Source organism: Lynx rufus, unplaced genomic scaffold, assembly GCF_022079265.1.
Source record: "Lynx rufus isolate CCGP_SWC_20201006 ecotype Redwood Valley unplaced genomic scaffold, mLynRuf1.p SCAF_5, whole genome shotgun sequence".
NCBI classification, from domain to species: Eukaryota; Metazoa; Chordata; class Mammalia; order Carnivora; family Felidae; genus Lynx; species Lynx rufus.
The window spans coordinates 50,842,597-50,869,624 of NW_025814867.1; the positions used below are offsets into that span (position 1 = coordinate 50,842,597).

Consider the following 27,028-nt stretch of genomic DNA (forward strand, 5'->3'; position numbering starts at 1 on the left):
CCATTATGATTAGTAATTTATTCTCATATGATTTTTAACAGATATTTCTTTATATTTTGGGTATGTAAAAGTTCATGATTATTATTTTTCTTGGTGGATTAGACTTTTATCAAAACTGAAGGTTGTTCCCTTTATTAGTAGTTATTAATATTAATATATATCTTTTGTCATTTTTAAAGCATCTGGTATATATTTTTCTAACCTTTTATTTTCTACATTTCTTTAATTTTTTTTTTTTTTTTTTTTTTTTTTTTTAGATGTGACTCCTGAAAACATTTGGCTAATTTCTTTCTCTCAGTATGCCAAGAGAAATACTTGTCAGGGTACAAAGTGAGGCTGAAAATAGGAGAATTTATGAAAAATATTTTAAAAGTGCATTTAGGCTTTCAGAACCTCTCTCCCACTCTGTCTCCTCAAAGGCTTTTAATTACCTTGCCCTGACTCTGGCAGATGGCATAGGTACTAGCAAAATAGCTGATTCCCCATGTGATCTCCCTACAGTTGAAGGCCATCATTTAACAATTCCTACACACACCACAGAACCTTAAGACAGAATTTCACTGCCTCGTTTGTTAGTTGTTTTTTTCTAGGTGAAAATAGTATAATATACATTAACACAGATTCAAAAATTACCACAATTTTGGCTTATGTGTTTCATCTGTCCCTTTTTTTTTTGTTGAAGAAATTTAAGGAAAATCCAAGACTGCATGCTAGTTTCACCTCCATTTACTTCAGTGTGATATGCCATTTTCTTATACAACAACAGTATTATTATTCCCAAATTAGCAATAGTTCCTCAGTATTTTCTGATTCCCAGTTCATAATCAAATTTCCTCAATATTAAAAAAAATGTAGTTTATTTGTTTGAATCTGGTTCTACACAAGGTCTACATGTCACATTTGATTGTCACTTTTGTTACTTCTCTTTTATCTAGAAAAGCCACTCCCTCTTTTCTCCATCATTAGTAACTTATAGAAATGGGACCAATTGTCCTCATTTGTAAATATGAATAGATAACAAAGGATCTCCAGACTTGTAAGGAAGGCTTCAAATGTGAAAGAAGGGAAGCAAAACAAAGAAAAAATTTAAAAAGCCAGAGGAACAGAAGCTATGAAGTAAGCTGAAGAAAACTTTAAAATACATCATAATTGAGGTCCCTGGGTGGCTTAGTTGGTTAATCATCCGACTTCAGCTCAGGTCATGATCTCACAGTTTGTGAGTTCAAGCCCTGCATTGGGCTCTGTGTTGACAGCTCGGAGCCTGGAGCCTGTTTCAGATTCTGTGTCTCCCTCTCTCCCTCTTCCCCTTGCCTGCTCACACTCTCTCTCTTTCTCAAAAATAATAAATTAAAAAAATAAAAAATAAACGGTAAAACACACAGTAATTGATACCTTCAAAAAATAAGAAAAGAAATTGTAATCATGAAATAAGAACAAGAAAGAATTCTTGTAGACTTTTGAAGAATAAGAAAGAATTCTTGGTAATTAAAATATAACAGAAATTAAAAATTTTATAGACAGGATGGAAGATAAACAAAATGTCCAAAGTAGTAAGATGGCAAAAAATTTAAGAAAATTAGAAAATCTCTTCAGAACGTCCCACATCTAAATAGAAAGATGTTCCAGAAAAGAAAAGAAAAAAAAAAAAACATAGAAAATGAAGGGGAAAGAATCATTTTCCTTCGGGTAAAATTCCTGGAACTAAAGAACACCAGTTTTCAAAACATCAGGTGCCCAACAAAGAGAATGACAAAAGACTGATACAATAATATATTGTGATGAAATTTAAGAATACTAAGTGAAAAGAGAAAAATCTTAAAGCTTCTGAACCAGGGCAGTGGCAGAGTGAGGAGAACCTACCATGTATCATACAAAGAAGTAGAAATTAGACCGGCATTGGACTTTTCAGAAACAGCACCATATGTTAGGAAACAGAGGAAAAGTGCCCTAATTTTCAGATGAAGAATATTTTTTCTCATCTATGATTCTATATTTAGCTAAACTGTCCAGTCTGAGATATAGTACATTTTCATATATTCAAGTTCTTAAAATTACCTCTCACGTACAAAACAAAAAACAAAAAACAAACAAAAACAAAAAACAAACTCCTGGAGGATTTATTCCACTAAAAAGAGAACACCAAGAAGAAGGAAGACTTTAGAGCCAGGGTACAGGGTACAGACATGAAAGAGAGCTAAGGACAGTTCCTGAAATGGTAAGAAAGGCAAGTCACAGGATGACAGTTGTTTAGTCAAACCGGAGAATACCCAGACAGGAGCATGGGAATAGAGAGCTCTGGGAAGGATGTTTCCTGGAAAAGAAATGATATGGAAGAGTTTTCTGCTGTGTCTGAAGATATTGAGAAAGCAGAATTAGACCTCTGTCAGATTTGGAAGATGTATCAAAGATAGGTACACAGAAAACTAAGAAGAAAAGGAGATGGGTTTTCAATCCAGGGACACCAAAAAGTTGTACAAGAAAAGAAATGTGATCATAACATAACAGATATCTCACTAGTGAAGAATAATGTAAGTACTGAATAAAAAGATTGATGTAACTAAACTGGGAGGGTAAGATGGGGAGGGTGGTGTGTTTGTACGTTTAAGAGTATAGGTATGTGTAGGAGGGTCAGTTCTTACTAGGATTGTGATAGAGACTGCTAGTTACCTACTATAACACCATTCTTCCTTCTTTGTTAGTAATAGAACTGTGGATATACCTGGGAGCTAATCTTTCCAATTAAAAGACTACGTTTCCCAGCTTTACTTACAGTAGGTACAGCCATGTGTCTAAGTTCAGCAGAAGTAGTTAGTGGTACTTCTAGGAAGTTTCCTTATAAGAGACGGAGTGAGCCATTATTCTCCCTTGTTGCTAGTATGGAATGGGAAAAGAATTGTTGCAGTTTCTGCCATTATCATGGTCAATGAAAATAAAAGACATATACCAAAGATAGTAGACCAGAGAGTTGGAAGTATCCTGGGGACCTGATGATTCTATAAAGCTATTACATCAGCATTAGATTGGCTAATAATACATTTGTTTTATGCAATATAATATACTCTTGTATATTTAAGCTATCATATTCAGGTCTCAGTTATATGTAGCAGAATCAGATCTTAACTGTAATTTGTAATTTACTAGGTAATATCTATACTGAAATATTAAGGAATAATAATATAAGCATGTTGTTTAGTAATATAGAAGTAAATACTAGAGGAATCAGGAAAAACGTTGAAAGTTGTTTTGGGCAGTGGGAATTGAAGTAAAAGGAAATGATTTCTGTTTTTTTTCTTATAACTCTTTTAGTAATATTTGACATTTGAAATTATATACACATTACTTTAATAAAAATTAAATTGATGTTTTTAAGTTATATTTTAATTAGTAATTCAAGTAAAAAAATGTTTATTGTAAAAATTTGAACAATACAAAAGATACAGAGAAAAAGTTTTGCCTCCCTTCAGTGCCCTTCCTTGCCTTTCCCCTGCCAATTGGTTCCACTCTCCTTCCCAGTGTTAATGGTGTTTGATTTGTGTCTCTCCATACTTTTTCTGTACATTTATTTAGCATATATAAAGATGCATAGTTTTTTAGAATTTATTTTTATTAAAAGTGTATTTAAATTTTAATTTAATAAGGCTCTCATGAAGGATTATTTAAACTTGTAATGGATGTTTTTTGTTTATATTTTTAGAATTTGGGATGTAAGTATGCAGTTAAAAAGTCAACAAAATGAATTGAAGAGAGTACAGAAAGAATTGAGTCATTTGCAACATGAATTAAATATTAAACAGAGACAATCACAAGCATTCAGGTAAGATTATCTTTAAAGAATTGAAAATCATGAAGATTGAAAAAGTACATTTAAAACTAACTTTATAAACATTCAAACACGTTTTAGTAATATAGTTTCTATATTCAGTGTGGTTGAAACAATGAAAACAACTTTACTTATTTTCTTTTTAAATCATTATTTCAACTGAATAGTTTTACCAATAACATTTAAATCAGGCAAACACCTTGCTTTTATTTTGCAGTAACATTTAGAATGAAAGAATATTAGCTAATTCATTTTTCCCTTGATGAGTATTTCTTGGTGTATTTGATTCCCTGCCAGATAGTCCAGTGATACAAAAAGTCATAGAATAGGGTACATTTCTAAATGATAGTAATAGACCTTCTAAATTTAGAAATCTCCAACAAAAATGGTGTTAATTCTGCTTTTATATCATCTTTGGAGGGTTTATCATACCTGAAGGTAAAAACCCCAGTGTTCTATAGAAACAAGGAAGTTCATTTTTTTTTTAAATAAAATTGGAATTGAATTATTGAGAATATCAGAAAAAAATGATTCTTTTCAAAACTGAGTAATTTAGCTGCTAGAAAAGGGAAATAAGTTAAATGAGCATTACAAATAGACACGGATTCTGGGTGACTTAAAAAAAATATGTTGGATGAATATTTTGAATGTTAGGTTTCTTTCTTTTCTTTTTCTTTTCCTTTTTTTCCAATCTACTAGTTGTTGCCAGAAACATTGTTCTGTTAAAAATATTGCCTGGGTGGAGTGCCTGGGTGGTTCAGTCACATAAGTGTCCAACTCTTGATTTTGGCTCAGGTCATGATCTCATGGTTCATGAGATCGAGCTCCACATTGGTTTCTGTGCTGACAGTGCAGAGCCTGCTTGGGATTCTCTCTCTCCTTCTCTCTCTGCACCTCCCTCTCTCTCTGCTCTCTCAGAAAGAAATAAATAAACTTAAAAGAAATTTCCTAGGCTAACAAGTTTTTAATATACTAGCTGGTGATCACCTGTTGGCCAAGTACCTTTCATAAATGCCTTGCACATAACTGATGCTCAATAAATAATTTTTGAATGAATGAAGGAGTCTACTCATAAAAGAGATGATAATTTTTATCATCAGAAATCCTTGCCCTTTCCTAGAAATCTGGTATTGAACCAGCAGGTGATTTCAGTTCTCCACTTTGATCATCCCCACTGGTGTTCAAGCTTGGCTTTTCCAATAGCTTTGGCTCAGGTCTGCTCAGGAAGTCCCATTTGTTTCATCCATTAATGCCATCATGAGTGGTAGGATTGATTAAATTTTAAGGTTAGACCAGGCAGGACTAGGGGCACCTGGGTGGCTCAGTCGGTTAGGTGTCCAACTTGGGCCCAGGTCATGATCTTGTGGTCAGTTCATTTGAGCCCTTGTCCAGCTCTGTGCTGACAGCTCAGGGCCTGGAGCCTGCTTTGGATTCTGTGTCTCCCTCTCTCTCTCTGCCCCTCCCCTGCTCATGCTCTGTCTCTCTCTTTCAAGAATAAATAAACATTAAAAAAAACATTAGACCGTGGGGTGCCTGGGTGGCTCAGTAAGTTAAGTGTCTGACTTTAGCTCACGTCATGATCTCATGGTCTGTGATTTTGAGCCCTGCATCAGGCTCTGTGCTGACAGCTCAGAGCCTGGAGCCTGTTTCAGATCCTCTCTGACCCTTCCCTGCTCGTGCTCATGCTCGTGCTCTCTCTCAAAAATAAATAAACATTTAAAAAATTTAAAAAAAAGTAGACCAGGACTAGCTTAAATAATTAATGATGCTTCAGGATATTATGGACTGATACGGTCAATTTTCACTATTCACATTTTGCATGTGATTTGTAGCATTGTAAATTATTGAAAAAACTGAGGCATATTGGTACTATTTATTGTCTAGCAGAAGTAAGATGGTTTAATTGTAACTGATTAATATTCTTTCTTTTTCTAGTCTGGTTTCCTCTTTCTTTAATGTTTGTTTATTTTTGAGAGAGAGAGAGACAGAGAGACAGAGTGTGCGTGAGGGAGGGGAAGAAAGGGAGACACCGAATCTGAAGCAGGCTCCAGGCTCTGAGCTGTCAGCACAGAGCCCAATGCGGGGCTCAAACCCATAAACCATGAGATCATGACCTGAGCCGAAATTGGATGCTTAACTCATGGAGCCACCCAGGCACTGGTTTCCCCTCTCTTAAACTTCTGATGTTGCTATGCCATTGGAGTAGTCACAAGCATTTGTGGAATCCGAGTAAGGGAAAATTGAGTTGGGAATACACGATTATAACTGACATTTGGGAAAACATTGTAGAATGCTTCAATAATACAAGTAAGGATTGCAAACTAAAAATTTGAATGTGTATGAATTTTTAAAAATTAATGGAATAAAAACAATAAATATCAATTTAAGCAATATAAATTATTCTAGCATAAAAAATTATAACTCTTTTTTCAGATTATATTACAAGTGAATTCATTAAGAGAAAGATATATTTTCAAAAAAAGCTCTTGGATTATGAAATAATCCATTCAATGAAGTAGAGTAAATTATTTAAATACATTGGAGAAAGATTTAAATGTTTTGCCAATTTACAAAAGCTACTAACGTCACTGAATACAACATAAAAATCACACCACTTCAAGGACATTTAAGATAACCTGTTTTATGAGTTTCATCATTTCAAAGACAATTTAAGTCTAGTCATTTTCCAAGAAAACTTGAAATGCTCCAATTCTTATAATCATTTAAGAAAACTAGAAAAGTGTTTTTCCAAATTGGACAATGTGTAATATTTACACAGTGTTATCAATAATGAATCATAAAGCTGAAAGAATATTTTGAAACTACCAATAATAAAAAACTAATGGCCATGTTAGATGAAAGGCTATATAATTTTTATATTCTCTCCACATAATGCATTATTATAAAATGGTTCTCATATGCAGAAGTGGTTGAAGAACATGTGGACAAAAATTACAAGCAAAAAAAATATTGTAGAGCTGTTACTATTAGCAAGTTACATTATTTTCCTATATTTTGTGATATTGGTGGAATTTATCAACTTTACAATTTTCATTTGTAATGATTTTTCTCATTCTATAGATAAGCACACACTTTTAAACCTAATTTTGTGGACATCATTTTTGTGTTCCTTTTTCTTTTTTTTCCAAGAGAGTCTTCCTCTCACTCACCACTAATAATATAAGATTTAGGCCCCACAAAGCATGGATCTGGTCTTGGCTAACAAGCTTGAATTTTCTATTTCCTGCCTTTCTCCCTAAAGAAGCACCTGAATCCACATCCAGTCTTTTTTCCTGTTAAATATCCTTCTATACCCTGACCCCTTTGTACATGGTTTATTCCCGGCAGCTGCCTTACACCAAAACCATTAGCCCCTTGACCTTGACTTAGTTCATAGCTCTGATCTCCCTTTCTTACCACCAGTTTCTGGTTCCACATTCAGACTTCTCATCCTTACTTTTGGCCCCCTTGATTTAGTGATCTATTTGGACTCTTTCTCTGCTTTTTGAAATTAGCATCTCTCTTAGCTCCTACCTCTGCATGCTGTTTGAGGTATCCTCTGTGGCTTCTGGTCACTCAAGTGGACATTAGTTACCATATAGAATGTCATCATCCTTTTTCCTGGCAAAGGCTAATCTTTTAGCCTCTGACCTATATCTGGCCTTTCTAGGACTTTGCACAAGAGATTGACTGTATCTCTTGTCTGTGTTTTTAGCCTCTGACTGTGCTCGTATTGTTGCTCAGCTGTGTGCACATTCAGGTGTCTCCTTTCTCAACAAACCATTCTACTCTGCATTTTCCTCTTCCTCTCCTTGCTATTTAAGTCAAGGTTCTTGACTGCTAGTATCACTTCTGCTTTACTACTCTGTCCTTTCCTACCTAATGTCTCTCTCTCAGATCTTCAGAGGACTCCTTAATACCAGATACAGTGGTGGACTCTGTTCAGCCTTTAACTGAGGCCTTAAACACTGACCACTATTTTTTGTTTACATTTCCTATTTCCTGAATTTCTGATATTATTCTTTTGGCTCGCTGGTCTTTTTTTGAGGGATTATTTTCTGTTATAGTCCTATAAATGTTAGTGTTATCCAGTGTTTTATCCCCAGCACTTCTCACTTCTTCAGTCCTCCAACTGGGTGATCTATTATTTTTACTCATTCATTTATTTGTCAGTATTTAAACATATACTATGTGATAGGTACTATGCTAGGTGCTTGGGAAACTGTGATGAATAAGACAGATATAGTCTCTGCATCATAGATCTAGTCTATCCAGGAAGATATATATTAACCAATTATACACTTCCATGGCTTCAGTCATTACTTACTTACTTACTTACTTACTTATTTATTTTGCTGATAACTTTCAGATCTTGTCTAATTATTGGGTAAATTATAGGCAGGACATCTGAAGTAATAAATCACTGAGATTGCAAAAAATGTGTGATTTCTTTGAACTGTGTCACTTGATGAAGCAAAAGCACTACATCATTCACTTTAAAAGGTATTCTTGGGGCGCCTGGGTGGTGCAGTCGGTTAAGCGTCCGACTTCAGCCAGGTCACGATCTCGCGGTCCGTGAGTTCGAGCCCCGCGTCGGGCTCTGGGCTGATGGCTCGGAGCCTGGAGCCTGTTTCCCATTCTGTGTCTCCCTCTCTCTCTGGCCCTCCCCCGTTCATGCTCTGTCTCTCTCTCTGTCCCAAAAATAAATAAACGTTGAAAAAAAAATTTTTTAAAGGTATTCTTTATTATTACCTTGGGTTTTACACTGTCTGGAGAAGCATAGTATGTAGCAAGAATACTGTCTAAGAATCTGAGATTCCCATTTTGGTGTATGATTAAGTCACTGTGACCTAATTTTCTTCACTGTTTACTGTTGAATTAATTTAAAAGGTTAGTAGAATAAATATGTATGAAAAAATTAGCTCTATTTCTTTATAGTTAAAATAATATAATGAAAATGAGTTGGGCTGACCATACACTTCAGTGTTCCTGGGATATTCCTAGTTTATATCTGTCATCTCAGCAAAATACAAATATCACCTCCTTTTACTTTCAAAATTGTCTCCATTTAGGCAGTAGATTATATGGTCATTCTCAAACCATTTTTCAAAGAAAACCATTTTTTCAAAGAAATATTTGTTATTATGCTTGCTACTTTTAAAATCCTAATTTTTAAAACTATTTTACAGTCAAAGATTGGTGGAGTACAAATATTTGTGGAATAAGACTCTTTCATTACTTACTTTTACTAAAAGGGAGCTAACCAGTATTAAAAATGAAGTATATGACAATTTTCAAAACTGGACTTCACTGAAAGGAGAAGTTTTTCTACAAATTAAATCCATAAGTGAAACAGCCTTGACAGGTTTGTTATGTATATTTAGAATGTAATCATCTTTTTCCTTTTGGTATATCGTACATAATAAGTAATGAAATAATGATATTTGATGTGATGGGACGTATGACTAACTTTTAAAATTATTGTTTGTTGGTAAACTAGGTGGCCATTATGACCTATTTGAACCCTGAAATTCAATAATTTGAACCCTGAAATTCAATAATCTGAAATTAACCATGACACATCTATCTAAAGCTGTGACCAGAAGTCTGTTTATTACTGTTAAGTGTGCCAATTTGACTTTTTAAACTTTTTTTCTGTTAATGACTGAGTATCTCATGTTGAATCAGCCTTCCACAGATAACTGATAATTTCTAGACAAAGTAACTACCTAAAAACACCTGGAGAGTGACCAAAATCAAGCACATAGCAGAGAGAATGTCCAAAAATTGAAAAAAGGCATATTACTAAGTGAAAGAAGCCAGACTGAAAGGCTACATACTATATGATTCCAACTAAATGATATTCTCAAAAGGGCAAAACTATGGATATAGTAAAAAAAAGTCTTTGTTTGCCGGGGGGTGGGGGGGGGGAGGATGAATAGATTGGGCATGAAGGATTTTTAAGGCAATGAAAATACTTTGTATGATACTAGAGTGGTGGATACATGTCATTATACATTTGTCAAAGCTCAGAATGTAAGCACCAAGAGTGAATCCTAATATAAACTAAGGATTTGGGGGTGTTTGTGATGTGTGAGTGTAGGTTTATTGATTTTAAGAAATGTCGCACTCTGGTGTAGGATGTTGTTGATGGGAGAGGCTATGCATGTGTGCAGGCAGAAGTTATATGGGAATCTCTGTACTTCCTGCTTAATTTTCCTATGAGCCTAAAACTGATATTTTTTAAAGCCTATTTTTTTTGAAGTAAAAGAAGAAAATGGCACTGGGTGAATTCCCTGGGGTTTTGTTTTTATTTTTGTTTGTTTAAGGCTAATGGGTTGAGGGCAGAGTATAGTGTGTTCTACTCAGGGAAGCTAAAACTCTGAAGAAATCTGTAGTCTTTTTGGCTTGAAGACTGGAGGACATAGATCAAGGCAGCCTCTGAGAAATAAGGGAATATCCCAGAAAAGAGATAATCAGCGAGGGAGAGTTCAGAGTTTGCATATAAGCTTTTTCCAAATCTCTGTCCTACTTCTACAATGCACGTGCACAGGGAAGACTTTAAACAGCCCACCAAAGGCCGAAATAACTGATATTTTAGCTGTCACCCAAGGGTAGACATATTTTACAGTTTGAGTTCAGACAAGTTAGCTGCTTATTAAAATAAAACAATACCAAAAATCACTACCCTTTGGAGGAATATAACAGAATTCAAGGTCTCCTTAGCATAACATCCCCAATGTTCAAGATGCAATCCCCAATTCCTTGAACTGGGAAGAAACAGGAAAGTATGGATCATACTCAAGAGAACAGACAACAGAGACCAATGCTGAGTTGATCCAGATGATATAATTAACTAACCAGGATTTCAAATTAGCTGTTAACTATGTTCAATGACATAAAAGAAAATAAGCTAGTAATGAATGAAAAGAGATAGACTATCTCAGCAAGAAACTATTAAAAATTGGATAGTCAAGATTAGAAAAATATAGTATCTGAAATAAAAATTTACTGGATGGACTTCTATAGCATATTGTGATTATAGAAAAAAGAATCAGCGAACTTTATTCATTTTGAAGAAGAAAACTAAGTAACATTGAAAAAAGATGAACAGAATCCCAGGACTCTAAAAGGATGTAAAAATGATGTATAATTCATAGAGCAACCACTAAAAAATAAATACAAAATGATAAAGCTACAGAGGTAATAAATAAACTAAAAAAATAACTCTTTTAAAAGTATCCAAACAATGGAGAATTACTATCACCTGTCTCTAAGATTTATTATGTATTATGGCATATGGATCATCAACAGATAAATGGAACAATAGCCTGGTAAATGATCCCTATTTGTGTGATTATTTCACTTTTCACAAATGTGCCAAAACGATCAAATGGGAAACAAGAAAGTCTTTCAACAAATTGTGCTAGAACAGTAGAATACCCATATGGGAAAATATACCTCAAGTCCTACATTACATTGTACATGAAGCTAATTCAAGATAAATCATAGAACTAAATATAAAAGCTAAAACTATCAAAGAAGAAATAGAGGAAAATATCTTCATGAATTGGTAGTAAATGAAGTTTTTTGGATAGAAAAAGACCCAAAAATTGATGTGTTAGACTTTATCAAAATTAAAAATTTCTGTTCATCAAGAGATGCTATTAAGAAAATGAATAGGTGGTGAGACTGGCGACGGTTAGGAAGAGGTACAGACGAAATTGGAACTTCTGGCTTTGGTGTGGTCATGTTTCTCCAGTATTACCTCAACGATCAGGGAGACCGAGTCTATACGCTGAAGAAGCTTGACCCTATGGGACAGCAGACCTGCTCAGCTCATCCTGCTCGGTTCTCCCCAGATGACAAATACTCTCGACACCGAATCACCATCAAGAAACGCTTCAAGGTGCTCATGACCCAGCAACCGCACCCTGTCCTCTGAGGGCCCCTTAAATTTCATGTCTCCTCTGCTACCCCTCAAGAGACTTTCTGAAACCAAGCTCTTCAGTGTGTGAGCCTAGAAACCTTCTTATCATCCTTGCTCTTTGGAATCGGTTTCATCGTTGCCATTGTTCATGCTTGTGTGAAACAGTCATGGTAGCATACCTTTTAGGGGAACAAGTTTGAATCTTTCCATATTTTGAATTGCTGCCAGGTTATTAAATTGATTTGAAAGAAAAAAAAGAAAGAAAGAAAATGAATAGGTAAGCCACAGACAGAGAAAATATTTAAAAAAAAAAAACGTTTTAAAAACAAAGAATTGCTGTCTGGATTACATAAAGAGCACCAACAAGTCAGTAATGAAAGGACAGACAATCCAGTCAACAATGGCTAAAAGATTTGAGCAGACACTTTACAAGGAAACATATACAATTGACCAATACAACATGAAAAAGTGCTGAACATTATTGGTAAAAAGGGAAATGCAAATGTCAACAGTACATACCCACTATACTTGTTAAAATGAAAAAGATTGACAACAGCAAATGTTAGTGAGGAAGAAAAGCAACTGGAATTCTTATGCAAATTGGTGACAGTATAAAATGCTACAACCACTTTGAAAAAAGATCTGACAGTTGTTGTTGTTGTTGTTTAACAAAGCTAAAGATACACCTACCCAATGACCCTGAAATTCTTCTTTGGTATTTATGTGCTCTCCCTGCCATGAAAACATATGTCCATACATATATCCTAAAGAAGTGTTCATTGTGTCAGGCTAGTACCCTTAAATAAGGGAGCAAAATTAATGCTCTTAGTTTAAATATATTTATTAATATATAGCTAATATATTAAATATATATAAAAATGTAGACCCATGTAATATGGAGAATTGATTTTTGACAAGGGTGAACAAGCAGTTCAATGGAAGAAGGATAGGCTAGCCTTTTTATTGTTGTTGTTTTTTAACAAACTGAAAATAATAATGGAGGCAATGGAGTGACTGGAGTAACTGGTTACCCATAGGCATAAAAATAAATAAAAAGAACCTTGACCAAAACCTTGCACCTTATGCAAAAATTAATTCATAATGGATCATAGACCTAAATGGAAAATAGAAAACTAGAAAATCTTTGGGACTTAGGATTCTCAGACTTGAACTAAGAGCATGATACATAAAAGGAAAACTTGATAAATAAGAACCTCAACAAAATTAAGAACTTTTATTCTGTGAAAGACCCTGTTAAGAGGATGAAAAGACAAATTACAGATTAGGAGAAAGTATTTGTGGACCACACAAAGGACTTTTATCTGGAATAGATGAAAAACTCTCAAGACTCTACATTTTAAATAAACAGTTTAATTAGGAAATGGGCAAAATATGTGAGCAAAAATTTCACCTAGAGGTTATGGAATAATAAAGCAATGAAAAATTGTTCAACATTAGCCAATTAGGGAAATGCAAATTATAACTGTAATGAAATACTACTACACATCTATTAGAATGTCTAAAATTGTAAAGATTTCCTAGAGACATAATTTTAAGTCCATATGATTAAGCTAATAGGACTAAGAACAACAGAAAAACCTTATTAAGATAAAGAAATTATGTAAGATTAATACTAATAATTGTATTTACATTAGCTAGCATTATATGATATTTATTCTAACGGCTAAAAAAAGCTGTATTAGCTATAAACTTTAACAATATTATAAACATTTTAAATGACAAATACTTTTTCAATACCAGCTTTTATTTATGATCTATGTGGATATATTCTTAGGGTGTGAGTTGATTCTGCATGACACAGTTCTTCAAGTGAAAAGTTGATATAAGGGGCTCCTGGGTGGCTCAGTCGGTTAACTGTCTGACTTTGGCTCAGGTCATGATCTCACAGTCTGTGGGTTCGAGCCCTGCGTTGGGCTCTGTGCTGACAGCTCAGAGCCTGGAGCCTGCTTTGGATTCTGTCTCCTTCTCTGTCTGCCCCTCCCCACTTGTGCTCTCTCTGTTTCTCAAAAATAATGAAACTAGAAAAGTTGATATAGGAAGAACAATGGAAACATTTTTATAAGAAGTAAAACAAACCCGTAATTTCTTTATCCTAACATAGTTGTTTTCATTTTCCCATTTTATCTTCTAGTCCAACACATGCTCATCTATTTTTTTCCATATTTATAATCACAGTGTAAATGCCAGTAAATGTTCTAAAATATGTTATTGGCTGAATTATGTCACTGCACCCCCCCCCATTCATATGTTAAAGTTCCAATCCCCAGCACCTCAGAATATATCTGTATTTGGAGTGAGGGTTCTTTTTTCTTAATTTTTTTTTAATGTTTCATTTATTATTGAGAGACAGAGCGAGACGGAGCATGAGCATGGGAGGGGCAGACAGAAGAGGAGACACAGAATTTGAAGCAGGCTCCAGGCTCTGAGCTGTCAGCACAGAGCCCTACGTGGGGCTTGAACCCACCAACTGTGAGATCGTGACCTGAGCCGAAGTCAGACTCCCAACCGACTGAGCCACCTAAGCGCCCCTAGGGTTCTTAAAGAAATAAATTTAAATGGGTGGGCTCTAATCTGATTGGTGTTCCTTATAAAAACAGAGGAAACAGAAACATACAGAAGAAAGAGTCTTGAAGACACAGGAAGAAGATGGCCTTTTATAAGCCAAGTAGAGAGGCCTGGAACAGATCTGTCCTTCATGGCCCTTGAAAGAAACCAACCTAGCTGATACCTTAATCTCAGACTTCTTAGCCTCCAGAATTGTGAAAAAATCAATCTCTGCCCCTTAAGCTACCCGGTCTCTGCTACTTTGTTAACAGCAGCCCTAGCAAACTCATAATATAGTGAACCCCATACAAATTCACAACATTATTTGAGATACTTTAAAAGTTTTGCACATTAAAATTTAGGCTTAAAATCAAAGTCCAGAACAGAAACAACATTCCTAGAAAAGGCTTTGCTTAATATTTTCTTGCTGACAAGTATGTTGATTATTGAATAGCGGATATGAGTAAAATATTTCCTACCCCTCTAATGAGTGGCTATCTCTTTATATAATCAATGTTTTTAAGCTCAAATATTCATAGATTAGGTTTTCTTTTTTTTCTTGTATTACTTTAAAAAAATTTTTTTTGAGGTTTATTTATTTTTTGATAGAGAGACAGAGTGCAAGGGGGGAGGGGGGAGGGGCAGAGAGGGAGACACAGAACCCAAAGCAGACTCCAGGCTCTGAGCTGTGAGCACAGAGCCCAATGCGGGGCTGGAACTCAGTCTGTGAGATCATGACCTGAGCTGAAGTCGGACGCTCAACCGACTGAACCACCCAGGCACCCATTTTTTAAAGTTTTTTTGAGGTTTATTTATTTTTTGAGAGAGAGAGAGAGAGAGCTAGCATAGATTAGGATTTATTAAAGCAGAGCATACCTATTTTAATAAAAGAAATTTCAGGAAAAAATATTTTTACCAAGGTAGATTATTTTAAGTGTATTTTAAGTGTAGAATCAGTTTGTTTCCACTCTCAAAATAACTATTGGATAGCTCCTGAATTTTTAAAATTCAAGTTCCAAATTAGGCTTGGAAATGTAGTCCACATATTTTCATAAAATTGAAGAAATTAGGGATGAAATAGGCCTATTTTCTCATCCTATTAAAAATGTTAGCTGCTTTTGCATGTGTGTTTTTACTGCCTTACCTAGCCTGACATTAAAGAATCTGTGACTCAAAATGCTTGCCTCTGAAGTGAAGGGCAAGATAAGACAAAAAATATTCAGGATACCGTATTCAACTAGTATATCAGAAACTATTTAGAAGTTTTGCTCAATAAAGCCTTTACTCATTTGGTAGGTATGTATTGAGCTCCTGTTATCTCTAGGACATCATGGTAAAAATTGTGGGTGGAATAAAAAATGACTAATATATGATCTCTGGCCTAAGTAACTTACAGTCCAATAATAGATCACATGTATACATATTATCAGTGCAGTAAAAATGGTGTAAATTGGTATGAGTTCTAGGAAGATCCAGGTCACGTCCAGATTGGGTCAGAAAAGATTGCCAGGCCATGGTAGCATATGAGCAATAGCAAGCCAAATGAATGAAGTTAGAAGGACCTTCTTCATAGGGGGTGCTGAGATAAGGGAAACCAAGGTGGGTACAACAACCAGAATAGGTTGACCTGGTGGAAATCATAACTTCTGAACTCCAAATTGGAACACGTGACTGACAGATATGATGCTGTAGAATGATGAAGGTAGGACCCAATATTTGACATCAGGATTGCCGTAGGTACAGGGAATGTGTCATTTGTCGAGGGTGAGTTAATTCCCCTTCATTGAGTTTTAGTCTTCTAATTTCACATTAGAAATGTAGCTCCTATTAGTTTGGAAATCTTGCTGTACTTTTCCATGTATTAGAATATATTTCACAACTGAATTTGTATTGCAGATTCTTATTCTTCTAATGTCAGATAGAAAGTCATGTTGACATGAGTAGTTATTTTAGAGGCAGATAGTAGTGTACACTTACAGAGTCAGCCTGCTAACCTAAGCAGCATCATTCTGGCAAATGAAAAATAGGTGACAGCATGTGCGGATTCCTCTGCACTGTCATTCTGACTTAAACACAGATATGATTAGGATATGATACAGTTTATTCAGCAGAAGGAGCCACCTTTATGGATACAGAAATACTAGAGAAAAATTGGGCCTAAAGAAAAACTGCAACCTCCATATTTTTTAAACTCTATTCTTTTAAAATTTTACACACTAGTGTGTTAGCAGTTTTCTTTACACAAATGGGTGCATATCCGTAAATATTTAGAAGCATATAGTTATTCTTAGGAAAAATATTCCCATTTAAGTAATTGTTTGAATATAGTAGAACCTCACTTACTTGGTCCCTGCCAATTTATTTCTCCAGGTTTTCCATTTTGAGCAACAATTAGAAGTGAAGTAGGTGCCAGACTCCTTGTGGTCACCCCTAAATCTGTCTTAACGGTCACATTTTCTTTCGGACATGCTCATCACCCACAGAAAGACATTTTACTTTCTCTCCTTGGACCACATTCCTAATTCTATTCTTCACCATCCTTTAAGGCATGTTCTCTTCTCTGTGCTCTGTCTAGCCAACCACTTTACTTCTCTTTAACCACTTACCAGCCCTATTGCCTCTGATGCCATGTCTGTCTTCTGGCTCTCTGCTTCAGGTCTTCACTAGCCTATCTGGTGCTGTGGTGCCCCCAAGACCAAGCCAGTGTCCTCTGATCCCCAATCACATGCTACACCCATCACATGGCCCAGGATAAGCTAAACAAGAAAGGGGATGCCAAGTGAACTATCTGGAAAAGCAGACTGTCCAGATTTTCACATAGATCACCTCCTCATCAATTCAAATTAATTGCGGTTGTACAAATTTTATAGTATTTTATCATTGTATGTGTATTTTTATATTTTAGTGGTGGTTTAAGACAGTGCTGAAGAGACTGCTTAAGGGAGAGCTTGATGATTATTCTGAAGGATAATATGTTCCATGCATTTCTCACAAAATTATATAAAATTAGCACATTTAAATCTACATAATGCTGTGAAGGCATATTTTTATTAAACTTAATCTAAGTAGATAGAATAATGACAAGTGATTGCTATGATAAAATTCTGGTCTCATTTTGAGTGGACAAAGTATTATTAGAATCATTAAGCTCTATTAACTAATACTTTCTGCCCATAAATTTATTAGTTTTAGACACTGAATCCTTTTATTCCTCTCCACCCCTACTGTCTTTCTTCATAATTTGTATAGAATGTACCCTAATTACTCTCCTAGAAATGCCACCCAACCAGCTCACGCTAGCACATTTAAATGTACTTTTCTGAATCATGTTGCCAAGAAAACAATTTAATTTCAATAAAACTCAGAACATTATGCAGATATTGTGTTATTCATTTATGTGAGCATTTAAAAAGCAAGATGGATTGCCATTTAATACAATTTAAAGGCTAACCTACTAAAACTTTTCATGCATCATTTAGCAATGCAATCCTTCTTCTTTCTTTTTCAGAATAACTACTAAATTTAAATTTTTTGGTTAGGTGTCATTCTACTGACAGAAAAGTTATCTTGACTTTCAACTATTGATTTTCTAGAAGAAAATAATCATTCTACAGGGAAATGATTTATGATTCAATTTTGTCTATTTGCAAACTTTGACTTTTCTATACAGAAATAGAGATACTAAAGAAAAGTTTGACAGTGTCCCAGAGAAATAAGATGTGCCTTGAAGAGGAAATGAAAAATCTGAAATTGTTGTCAGATGCAGCCATACTGAGGTCTCAGCAGATTCAGACATCCCAACAACAGGAAGCAAACTTGCAAACCAGATGCCATGACTTGGAAAAAGAAGTACTAGGTAAAAGAGAATGATTTTATTTGCTGTTGTTAGCAACTGGCCATAACAAAGAAGTATTTACATTTTTATTTCTTTTATAATCACAACAAAATCTTGTTTTAATTAGTGTTGCAAATATGGCTAATTACTAGTAACTAAGTCAATAACTGTGTCTGTGATCAATATTTACTATCATCCCTTCTGATTCTGCCATTGAGAGTGAATGCCATTCACACTTAAGTGAATATATTCCTTCATTTTCCCAAAGGAAAAATTAAAAACTGTGTTTGGTGGGGCGCCTGGGTGGCTCAGTCGGTTAAGCGTCCGACTTCGGCTCAGGTCATGATCTCGTGGTCGGTGGGTTCGAGCCCCGCGTTAGGCTCTGTGCTGACAGCTCAGAGCCTGGAGCCTGTTTCAGATTCTGTGTCTCCCTCTTTCTCTGACCCTCCCCGGTTCATGCTCTCTCTCTCTGTCTCAAAAATAAACAAATGTTAAAAAAAAATTTAGAAAAAAACCTGTGTTTAGGGCACTATGGGCAAAGGTTTTAAATTTCTACCTGAGAGGAATGAGTGTCTTGGCACTATGGAATTTGTACTTTTCCCTAAAGGCAATAGGAATCCTTGAAAATTCATAATCAATTTTCATTCAGGGAGAATACTATAATACAAGCAGTGTTTTAGCAAAATTAAGTTATTACAATGATTGGGGGTGTTCCAGATAATCAAGAAATTGGAGCTAGGTAGCCATTTAAAAAATATCTTTGCTTGGGGCGCCTGGGTGGCGCAGTCGGTTAAGCGTCCGACTTCAGCCAGGTCACGATCTCGCGGTCCGTGAGTTCCAGCCCTGCGTCAGGCTCTGGGCTGATGGCTCGGAGCCTGGAGCCTGTTTCCGATTCTGTGTTTCCCTCTCTCTCTGCCCCTCCCCCGTTCATGCTCTGTCTCTCTCTGTCCCAAAAATAAATAAAAACGTAGAAAAAAAAATTAAAAAAAAATAAAATAAAAAATACCTTTGCTGATAACCCAGGCCCGAGACTAACTGTAACAAACTGAAGTAGGAAGGGAACTACATTTTTTGGGTCCTAATATGCACTGTATGTAAATTACTTCTGTCAGTTGCCACAGGGATCATGAAAAACAGGTATAATTGTCCCATCTTGCAGAGAAGAGAATCAAAACCTAGAAAGGTAACAAGCCTGTTTTCACATAGCTGGTAAATGGTAGGGAGTGAAAGAGTTCAGATTCCAAGACTCGTGCTTATCGCACTGTGTCTCCTTGGTCATCTCCGTGGCCACAATGGGAAAGCCAAGATAGAATCAAGATTGAGCAGACTACCCAGGATTAGAGAGGTGAACATCTGGCTAAGTAAACAGGGAGAGAAGGAAGTCACAGAGGACTCTGAACCTCTTTTCTTGAGAGTATTTAATGATGGGAGCACACCACAGACTAGGAAATCTGGAGAGAAAGTGGTGCTGGAATGGAAAATAAGGACTCATTACGTGAAGTTGGAGCAGATATCAAATATTTTAATTTTCCCTTCTGTGAATTACCTATTTATAGATTTTGCCAATTTTCTATTGCATTATTGGAATTTTCCTTGATAATTTTTAAGAGCAGTTTGTATAATGTAGTAATTATAATCTATATTCGGTTTTTTTCTAATGTATAATTTGTTGACTTTTTATGGTAAATTTTACTACCAAAATTTTTCATTTTGATGTGATCAAATGATATGTCTTGTATTGTTTTTGGTTAGTTTTGGTTAAAACATTCTTAAATTGTACAGATAGTCTCGAGGGTTTTTTTTACATTTAAGTCATTAATCCATGTAAGATTTATTTTTTATATGGTAAGAGATATGGGGGATTAGTTTTATTCTTTCCAAATGGATAACCAGTTGTATCAGTATTGTATATTAAATAATCCATCCTTTTACACTGAATAGAACTATTTGTCATATGTTAAAATTTTATATATGTTAGCATTGATTACTGTGTTCTCTTTTGTTCTATATATTTTGCACTATATATATTTGCACTATATATTTTGAATATAGTGACTTAATAGCATAATCTCACAGCTGGTAAATCCTTTCTCTTTCTACTATTCTTACTTTTTAAATATATACGTGGAGGAGTTAGCCTTCAATTTGAATTTTTTAAGATCCTGTATTTACTTCTAATCCAAAGACTAATTGATACTTAGTAAAGTTTTTCTCCTCCAGTCCTTATACTTTCTTACATATTTATATTTACAAGAAGTTATTCTTCCACATGAAGTTAAAGTAATTTCATTTAATTCTAATCCCAACAGAGATTCTAGCTGGAATTGCATTATATTTACATATTAAATTTTGGAGAATTGGAGTTTTTAGTGATATTAAGTCTTAATATTGTAAAAGTCTTCTCATTCAAGAATACAGTATGTCCTTTCATTTCTTTAAACTTTTTTTGTTTTTAATTATGATTTCTTAGTTTTATTTGGCTATGTTACTTTTTCCTTCTTGTTAAATTTATGACTGTCATGTTTTTGCATCTACTATAAGTGGACTTTTTTCACTATTTCAGTCTCTTGGTATTTTGTTTTTGTTTTTGTTTTGGTGCCAGAACGTGCTTTTATTATAGCACAGAGACAGGACAAGTAGGCAGAAAGAGTTGCACTGGGATTGTGAGGAGTAATTGGTTATATACTTTTTAGTTAGTGGGGGTTAGGGATAAGGTAAGTCTCTAAGGAATTTGAGCATGTTAAAAAGCAAGGTCTCCAGGATCTTGGAGGGCTGTTGTTAAGATAAGGTTGCTTTTAGTCTTTAATGAAACATCAACAGTAAAGTAGCCATGAGTTCCTTGAGGAATGTCACACTCTGCATGTCTCAGGAATTTATAAGTGGGGGGTTGCAAGTTGTAAAGAGATGATTTTAGCCCCATTTCTCTTACCTTTGTTCTCTTCATCATTTGCCCCCTGAATTACTTGACCCTTAAATCTTTAAGGTTGCTGAGGGTGGAAGGTCTTATCTTCTGTAACTTTTTGCTGCTGAATAGGGGCATTGGTCATTTGGGGTTATAGGAATTGTTAAAAGCAGAGGCAGCCAAATCCAAGGTAGACAACATATATGAATCTCCTTGAGTAGAAAAGATTATCTGTCCACTTGAAGTTATGCCACTGAGGGAGTCTGGGCACCAGGTGGAGAGACATTTAAAAGACAGCAAAACATGATTGAAATTATTATGAGAAAAAGAAGCCCAATAAAGAGACCTTTGATAGTTGACCAAAATCCTCCAGTTCAGGAGTTTAACCAATTATTAAAGGAGAGGGAGAGATTGTTTAAAGTGGCAATTTGAGGGGCACCTGGGTGGCTCAGTCGGTTGGGCATCTGGCTTTGGCTCAGGTAGTGATCTCACGGTTCGTGGGTTTAAGCCTCGTGTTCGGCTCTGTGCTGACAGCTCAGGGCTTGGAGTCTACTTGGGATTTTGTGTTTTACTCTCTCTCCACCCTTCCCTCTCTCTCTCTTTCTCAAAAAATAAATAAAACATTGGGGCGCTTGGGTGGTTCAGTCGATTAGGTTGCCGACTTCAGCTCAGGTCATGATCTATAGGCCTGTGAGTTCGAGCCCCACATCAGGCTCTGTGCTGGCAGCTGGGAGCCTGCAGTCGGCTTCGAATTCTGTGACTCCCTAGCTCTCTGCCCCTCCCCTGCGCGCTCTCTCTCTCTCAAAAGTAAACATTAAAAAATTTTTTTTAAATAAAACATTAAAAAAATTTTAAGAAGTGCCAATTTGAGCACAATTAGCAATCCTGTTACATTTTAGTGGTAATCTGGAATATATATGTAACATTCAGTGTTTATGATGGCACATGTTCCACCCATGCTGCAGTTAAAACATCTAATACCATTTTATTTTGTAGAACTGCTTCATGAATGAGTTATTTCAGTGTTTAATATTGTAATGCTATTTGAGAGTCACGTAAGGCCTTAATCGTGTAGCAGGTGGTGTTAGCCATGATATAGACTCTGTTTTGTTTAGCAAGCAATCAGGTAATTAATAAGAGACACTTCTACAGAAACAAAAGAAAAATATAGGTTAATGGTTGGAGCAAATTACAAACCCAGTGTCTGGGTCTTGAGTGCTCCTAGTGAAAGATTTTCAGATGTCAGGCTTGAAGCATTCTCATATGGTGTGGGAACAGGCAGCAGGAATCAGATGAGTTTTTCTGGTTTGTAATTTAAGTGTCTCTGGTGATCATTTTGACCCATAGAGCAGGCACAAAGATTGTCTATACACAAGTTTTGTGGCAATTTCTCTAAAGCTGAACTCAAGTTGTCCAGCATCAGTTTTCAGTGTTTTAGGAAAAAGGACAGTTTTAGTTAAAAGAATGGAAGAAAATTGAAATCTTCATATTTGTTGATAGAATAAGGAAAGGTTATTGATTTTTGTGTATTTGTCTTATATCCATCAACTTTATAAAATCCTCATATTAATTCTAGTAGTTTTTTTACTAGTATCTCTTGGATTATCTAGTTCTACAATTGTATCACCTGCTCAATACCCGCCCAAAAAGAGTTCATCTATTTTTTTCCAGTGTTTATATCTGTTATTTTATTTTCTTATCTTGTTAATATCTTATGAAGTTCATCTGAACCCCTCAGACTTTGTTAAATAATAATGACATTGAACATCCATATCTACTTACTGATTTTAATTGAAATTATTTGGTGCTTTGCCACTTGGAATTATGTTTGATGTTTTTGGTAAATATTTATTTTTAATTAACTATTTTACTTGTATTCCAATTTTAGTTAGATGCTTTAAATGAAATGCTGTTGGATTTTGTTAAGTGCCTCTCAGCATCTATTGATATAATAGTGTTTTTTTCCCCTTTAACCAACTGGTAAAATGGACTAGTATTATTGAATTTCTTGATGTTGCAGTGTCTTTGCTTTCATGGAATAAGCCATGCATCATTTACTTTTTGAATATATCATTTGCTACATGTATATATTTTATTTGTAAATTTTGTGCATATATATTAATAAATGAGATTGGTTTATAAGGTTTTTTTTTACTAGCAAGTACTAATTTTATCAGAGCTTTGCATTAAAATTAAGTGAACATCATAAATAAACAGGTTTAATCACATGAATTATCCGTTTTTTAAAGTTAGATAAAACTTGACCTGAACCACATATCATTAGGTAAAATTCAATTATGAACTCCTTTGATTTCAGTATGTCTTTGAATGGTATTTAGTATTTTCAGAGTTGTCTGTGGTAATTGACTATTTGAATATTCAGTTCTTCTCACATCAGTTTTGATTCTTTATATTTGGATGGTAAATTATTCAATTTTCTCTAAGATTTCAAATTTATACCCATAATATGGAATGCAATACTCTTATTTTAAAATATTCCCTCTGTCTGTGATTAGGCCTGATATCTGATTTTTAATCTTGTCTATTTTTCGTTTATCTTTTATTATTTATCAGGCTTGCAAGGCCTTCATTTTTTAGTCTTTTCAAAGAACTAGCCTTTGTATTTTTTATGCTATTACTTTTATTTTCTATAACATTACTTTCCATCTCTATATTTATTAATTTCCTATTCCTAGTTTCTTTTTATTTTTTGTTTTTATTTTTCAGACTTCTGAAGGGAATACTTCGTTATTTCTCATCTTTTTTTTTGTTCAATGATAGAGGCATTTGAAGGAATGAGTTTTCCTATGAGTAAAATTTTATCTATGTCTCATATATTCAATATGAATATTCTTCTTTTCAATACTGTCTAAGTACTGTGTAATTTCTAATTTTTTCTTTGGTGAAAGGGTTATCTAGGAGTATATTTCTGAATTTCTAAGTATGTAGTTAATTATTTGGGGAAGGAGTTACTTTCTTATTATTTATTTAACTTGAGAGTATTCTGGCTAAATAATGTGACTTATAATACCTTTTTGAATTTGTGGAGCTCTCCTGTATGTTGAATACATGATCTAGTGCTATAGATATTCCTTAAAAATACAAAATGCAGGGGCGCCTGGGTGGCGCAGTCGGTTAAGCGTCCGACTTCAGCCAGGTCACGATCTCACGGTCCGTGAGTTCGAGCCCCGCGTTGGGCTCTGGGCTGATGGCTCGAGGCCTGGAGCCTGTTTCCGATTCTGTGTCTCCCTCTCTCTCTGCCCCTCCCCCGTTCATGCGCTGTCTCTCTCTGTCCCAAAAATAAATAAACGTTGAAAAAAAAAATTAAAAAAAAAATACAAAATGCAATTCTCAGCTTCATGGTCATAATGGTATCTCAGCTGATTATAGGATTCTTGAGTTCTTTTCTCTCAGTACAGTGTGGATGCTCTGTCTTCTAGCTTTCAGTGTTGCAAATGTTACTGCAGCTCTGATTCTTTTTCCTTTAAAGGTACTTCATTCTTTAGCCTGAAAACTTGTTAGATTTTTATTTCTCTTGTTTTTTTTTCTCTTTTTTTTCATTGGGTTTCAGTTGGATCACTCATAATCCTTGGTCATGACACATATGTACTGGCTGGGACTTCATGTATAATCTTGAATATAATAATAATAGTGGGCATCCTTATCTCATTCACAGTTTAAAAAAATACACTGCTGAATAACTTTTGGTTTTAAGCAGAAATTATAATGAATGTAAAATATCTAGAGAATGATATTAAAAGCACTATATATCAAAACTTGTGGAATACAGCCAAAGTGTTTTCAGGGAGATGTATAGCTTTAGAAGTCATATAAGAAGGAAAGGACAGGGACACCTGAGTGGCTCAGTTGGTTGAGCATTGACTCGATTTCAGCGCAGGTTGTGATTTGGAGTCTGCTTAAGATTCTCTCTTTCTCTCTCTCCCCCCATGCCGCCCCCCTCTCCCTCTGCCCCCTACTCACATGCTCTCTCACTCTCTCTAAAATTAAAAAAGAAAAAAAAGAAAAAAGAAGGAAAGAACAAACTCAAATAACAGAAGAAAAAATAATAAAAATAATACCAGCAGTGAGTGAAATAGAAAAGAGATGATAAAGAAGACCAGCAAAACAAAGCATTGATATTTTTTTTAAAAACCAACAGAGTAGACCTTTGGCAAGTTTAATCAGAAGATGAGAGAAAATACAAATGTAAAATGTGAGTAATGAAAGAGGGGCAGTTACTACAGATAAAGGGTAAAAAAATAATAATAAAAGTGGATGCTGTCAACAATCTTATGCCAACAACTGTGAAGTCTTAGATGAAATGGATATACTATTAGAAAACTATATCTTACCAAGACTTACTCAAAAACATTAAATGGCCCTATAACTATTAAAGAGATTGGAGCAATGTCTTCTCACAAAGAAAAAAACAAATTTTTTAACAAGCAAGTTCTACCAACTTTCAGGGAACAAAGGTCTTAATGTTATACAGTATTTTCTTTCCTTTTTTTAAAATTTTTAATTAATTAATTTTTTTTAAATTTACATCCAAATTAGTTAGCATATAGTGCAACAATGATTTCAGGAGTAGATTCCTTAGTGCCCCTTACCCATTTATCCCATCCCTCCTCCCAGAACCCCTCCAGTAACCCTGTTTGTTCTCCATATTTATGAGTCTCTTATGTTTTGTCCCCCTCCCTGTTTTTATGTTATTTTTGCTTCCCTTCCCTTATGTTCATCTGTTTTGTCTCTTAAAGTCCTCATGTGAGTGAAGTAATATGGTATTTGTCTTTCTCTGACTGATTAATTTCACTTAGCATAATACCCTCTAGTTCCATCCACGTAGTTGCAAATGGCAAGATTTCATTCTTTTTGATTGCCGAGTAATACTCCATTGTATATATATACCACCTCTTCTTTATCCATTCATCCATTGATGGACCTTTGGGCTCTTTCCATACTTTGACTAGTGTTGATAGTGCTGCTGTAAACATTGGGGTGCATGTGTCCCTTCGAAACAGCATACCTGTATCCCTTGGATAAATACCTAGTAGTGCCATTGCTGGGTTGTAGGGTAGTTCTATTTTTAGTTTTTTGAGGAACCTCCATACTGTTTTCCAGAGTGGCTGCACCAGCTTGCATTGCAACCAAGAATGCAAGAGATACTCTTTCTCCTCATCCTTGCCAACATATGTTGTTGCCTGAGTTGTTAATGTTAGCCGTTCCAACAGGTGTAAGGTGGTATCTCGTTGTGGTTTTGATTTGTATTTCCCTGAGGATGAGTGATGTTGAGCATTTTTTCATGTGTCGGTTGGCCATCTGGATGTCCTCTTTGGAAAAAGTGTCTATTCATGTCTTTTGCCCATTTCTTCACTGGATTATTTGTTTTTTTGGGTGTTGAGTTTGAGAAGTTCTTACAGATTTTGGATACTAACCCTTTATCTGATATGTCATTTGCAAATATCTTCTCCCATTCCATCAGTTGCCTTTTAGTTTTGCTGATTGTTTCCTTTGCTGTGCAGAAGCTTTTTATTTTGATGAGGTCCCAATAGTTCATTTTTGCTTTTGTTTCCCATGCCTCCAGAGACATGTTGAGTAAGAAGTTCCTGTGGCCAAGATAAAAGAGGTTTTTGCCTTCTTTCTCCTTGAGGAATTTGATGGCTTCCTGTCTTACATTTAGGTCTTTCGTCCATTTTGAGTTTATTTTTGTGTATGGTGTAAGAAAGTGGTCCAGGTTCATTATTCTGCATGTCTCTGTCCAGTTTTCCCAGCACCACTTGCTGAAGAGAGTGTCTTTATTCCATAGGATATTCTTTCTTGCTTTGTCAAAGATTAGTTGGCCATATGTTTGTGGGTCGCTTTCTGGGTTCTCTATTCTATTCCATTGATCTGAGTGTCTGTTCTTGTGCCAGTACCATACTGTCTTGGTGATTACAGCTTTGTAGTATAGCTGAAGTCCAGGATTGTGATGCCTTC

At 35.1% G+C, this 27,028-nt stretch overlaps 2 protein-coding genes across 2 annotated transcripts in view; both read left to right on the plus strand.

The window, feature by feature from the left end:
* The window catches only part of LEKR1 (leucine, glutamate and lysine rich 1), a 173,923-nt gene that overhangs the window by 54,106 nt on the left and 92,789 nt on the right, over positions 1-27,028 (plus strand). The window contains exons 3-5 of the mRNA XM_047100406.1: positions 3,695-3,814; positions 9,010-9,185; positions 17,986-18,171. Coding sequence (XP_046956362.1) covers positions 3,695-3,814; positions 9,010-9,185; positions 17,986-18,171 — 482 coding nt within the window. The remainder of the gene's footprint in view (positions 1-3,694; positions 3,815-9,009; positions 9,186-17,985; positions 18,172-27,028) is intronic.
* Positions 11,571-11,940, plus strand: LOC124526436 (H/ACA ribonucleoprotein complex subunit 3-like). The gene has a single exon (XM_047099429.1). The coding sequence runs from the start codon at positions 11,571-11,573 to the stop codon at positions 11,763-11,765; it is 195 nt and encodes a 64-aa protein (XP_046955385.1). The 3' UTR covers positions 11,766-11,940.

Excerpts from the sequence above, each read along its gene's own strand:
- LOC124526436 (XM_047099429.1), top strand. The coding sequence starts at position 11,571 with ATGTTTCTCCAGTATTACCTCAACGATCAGGGAGACCGAGTCTATACG.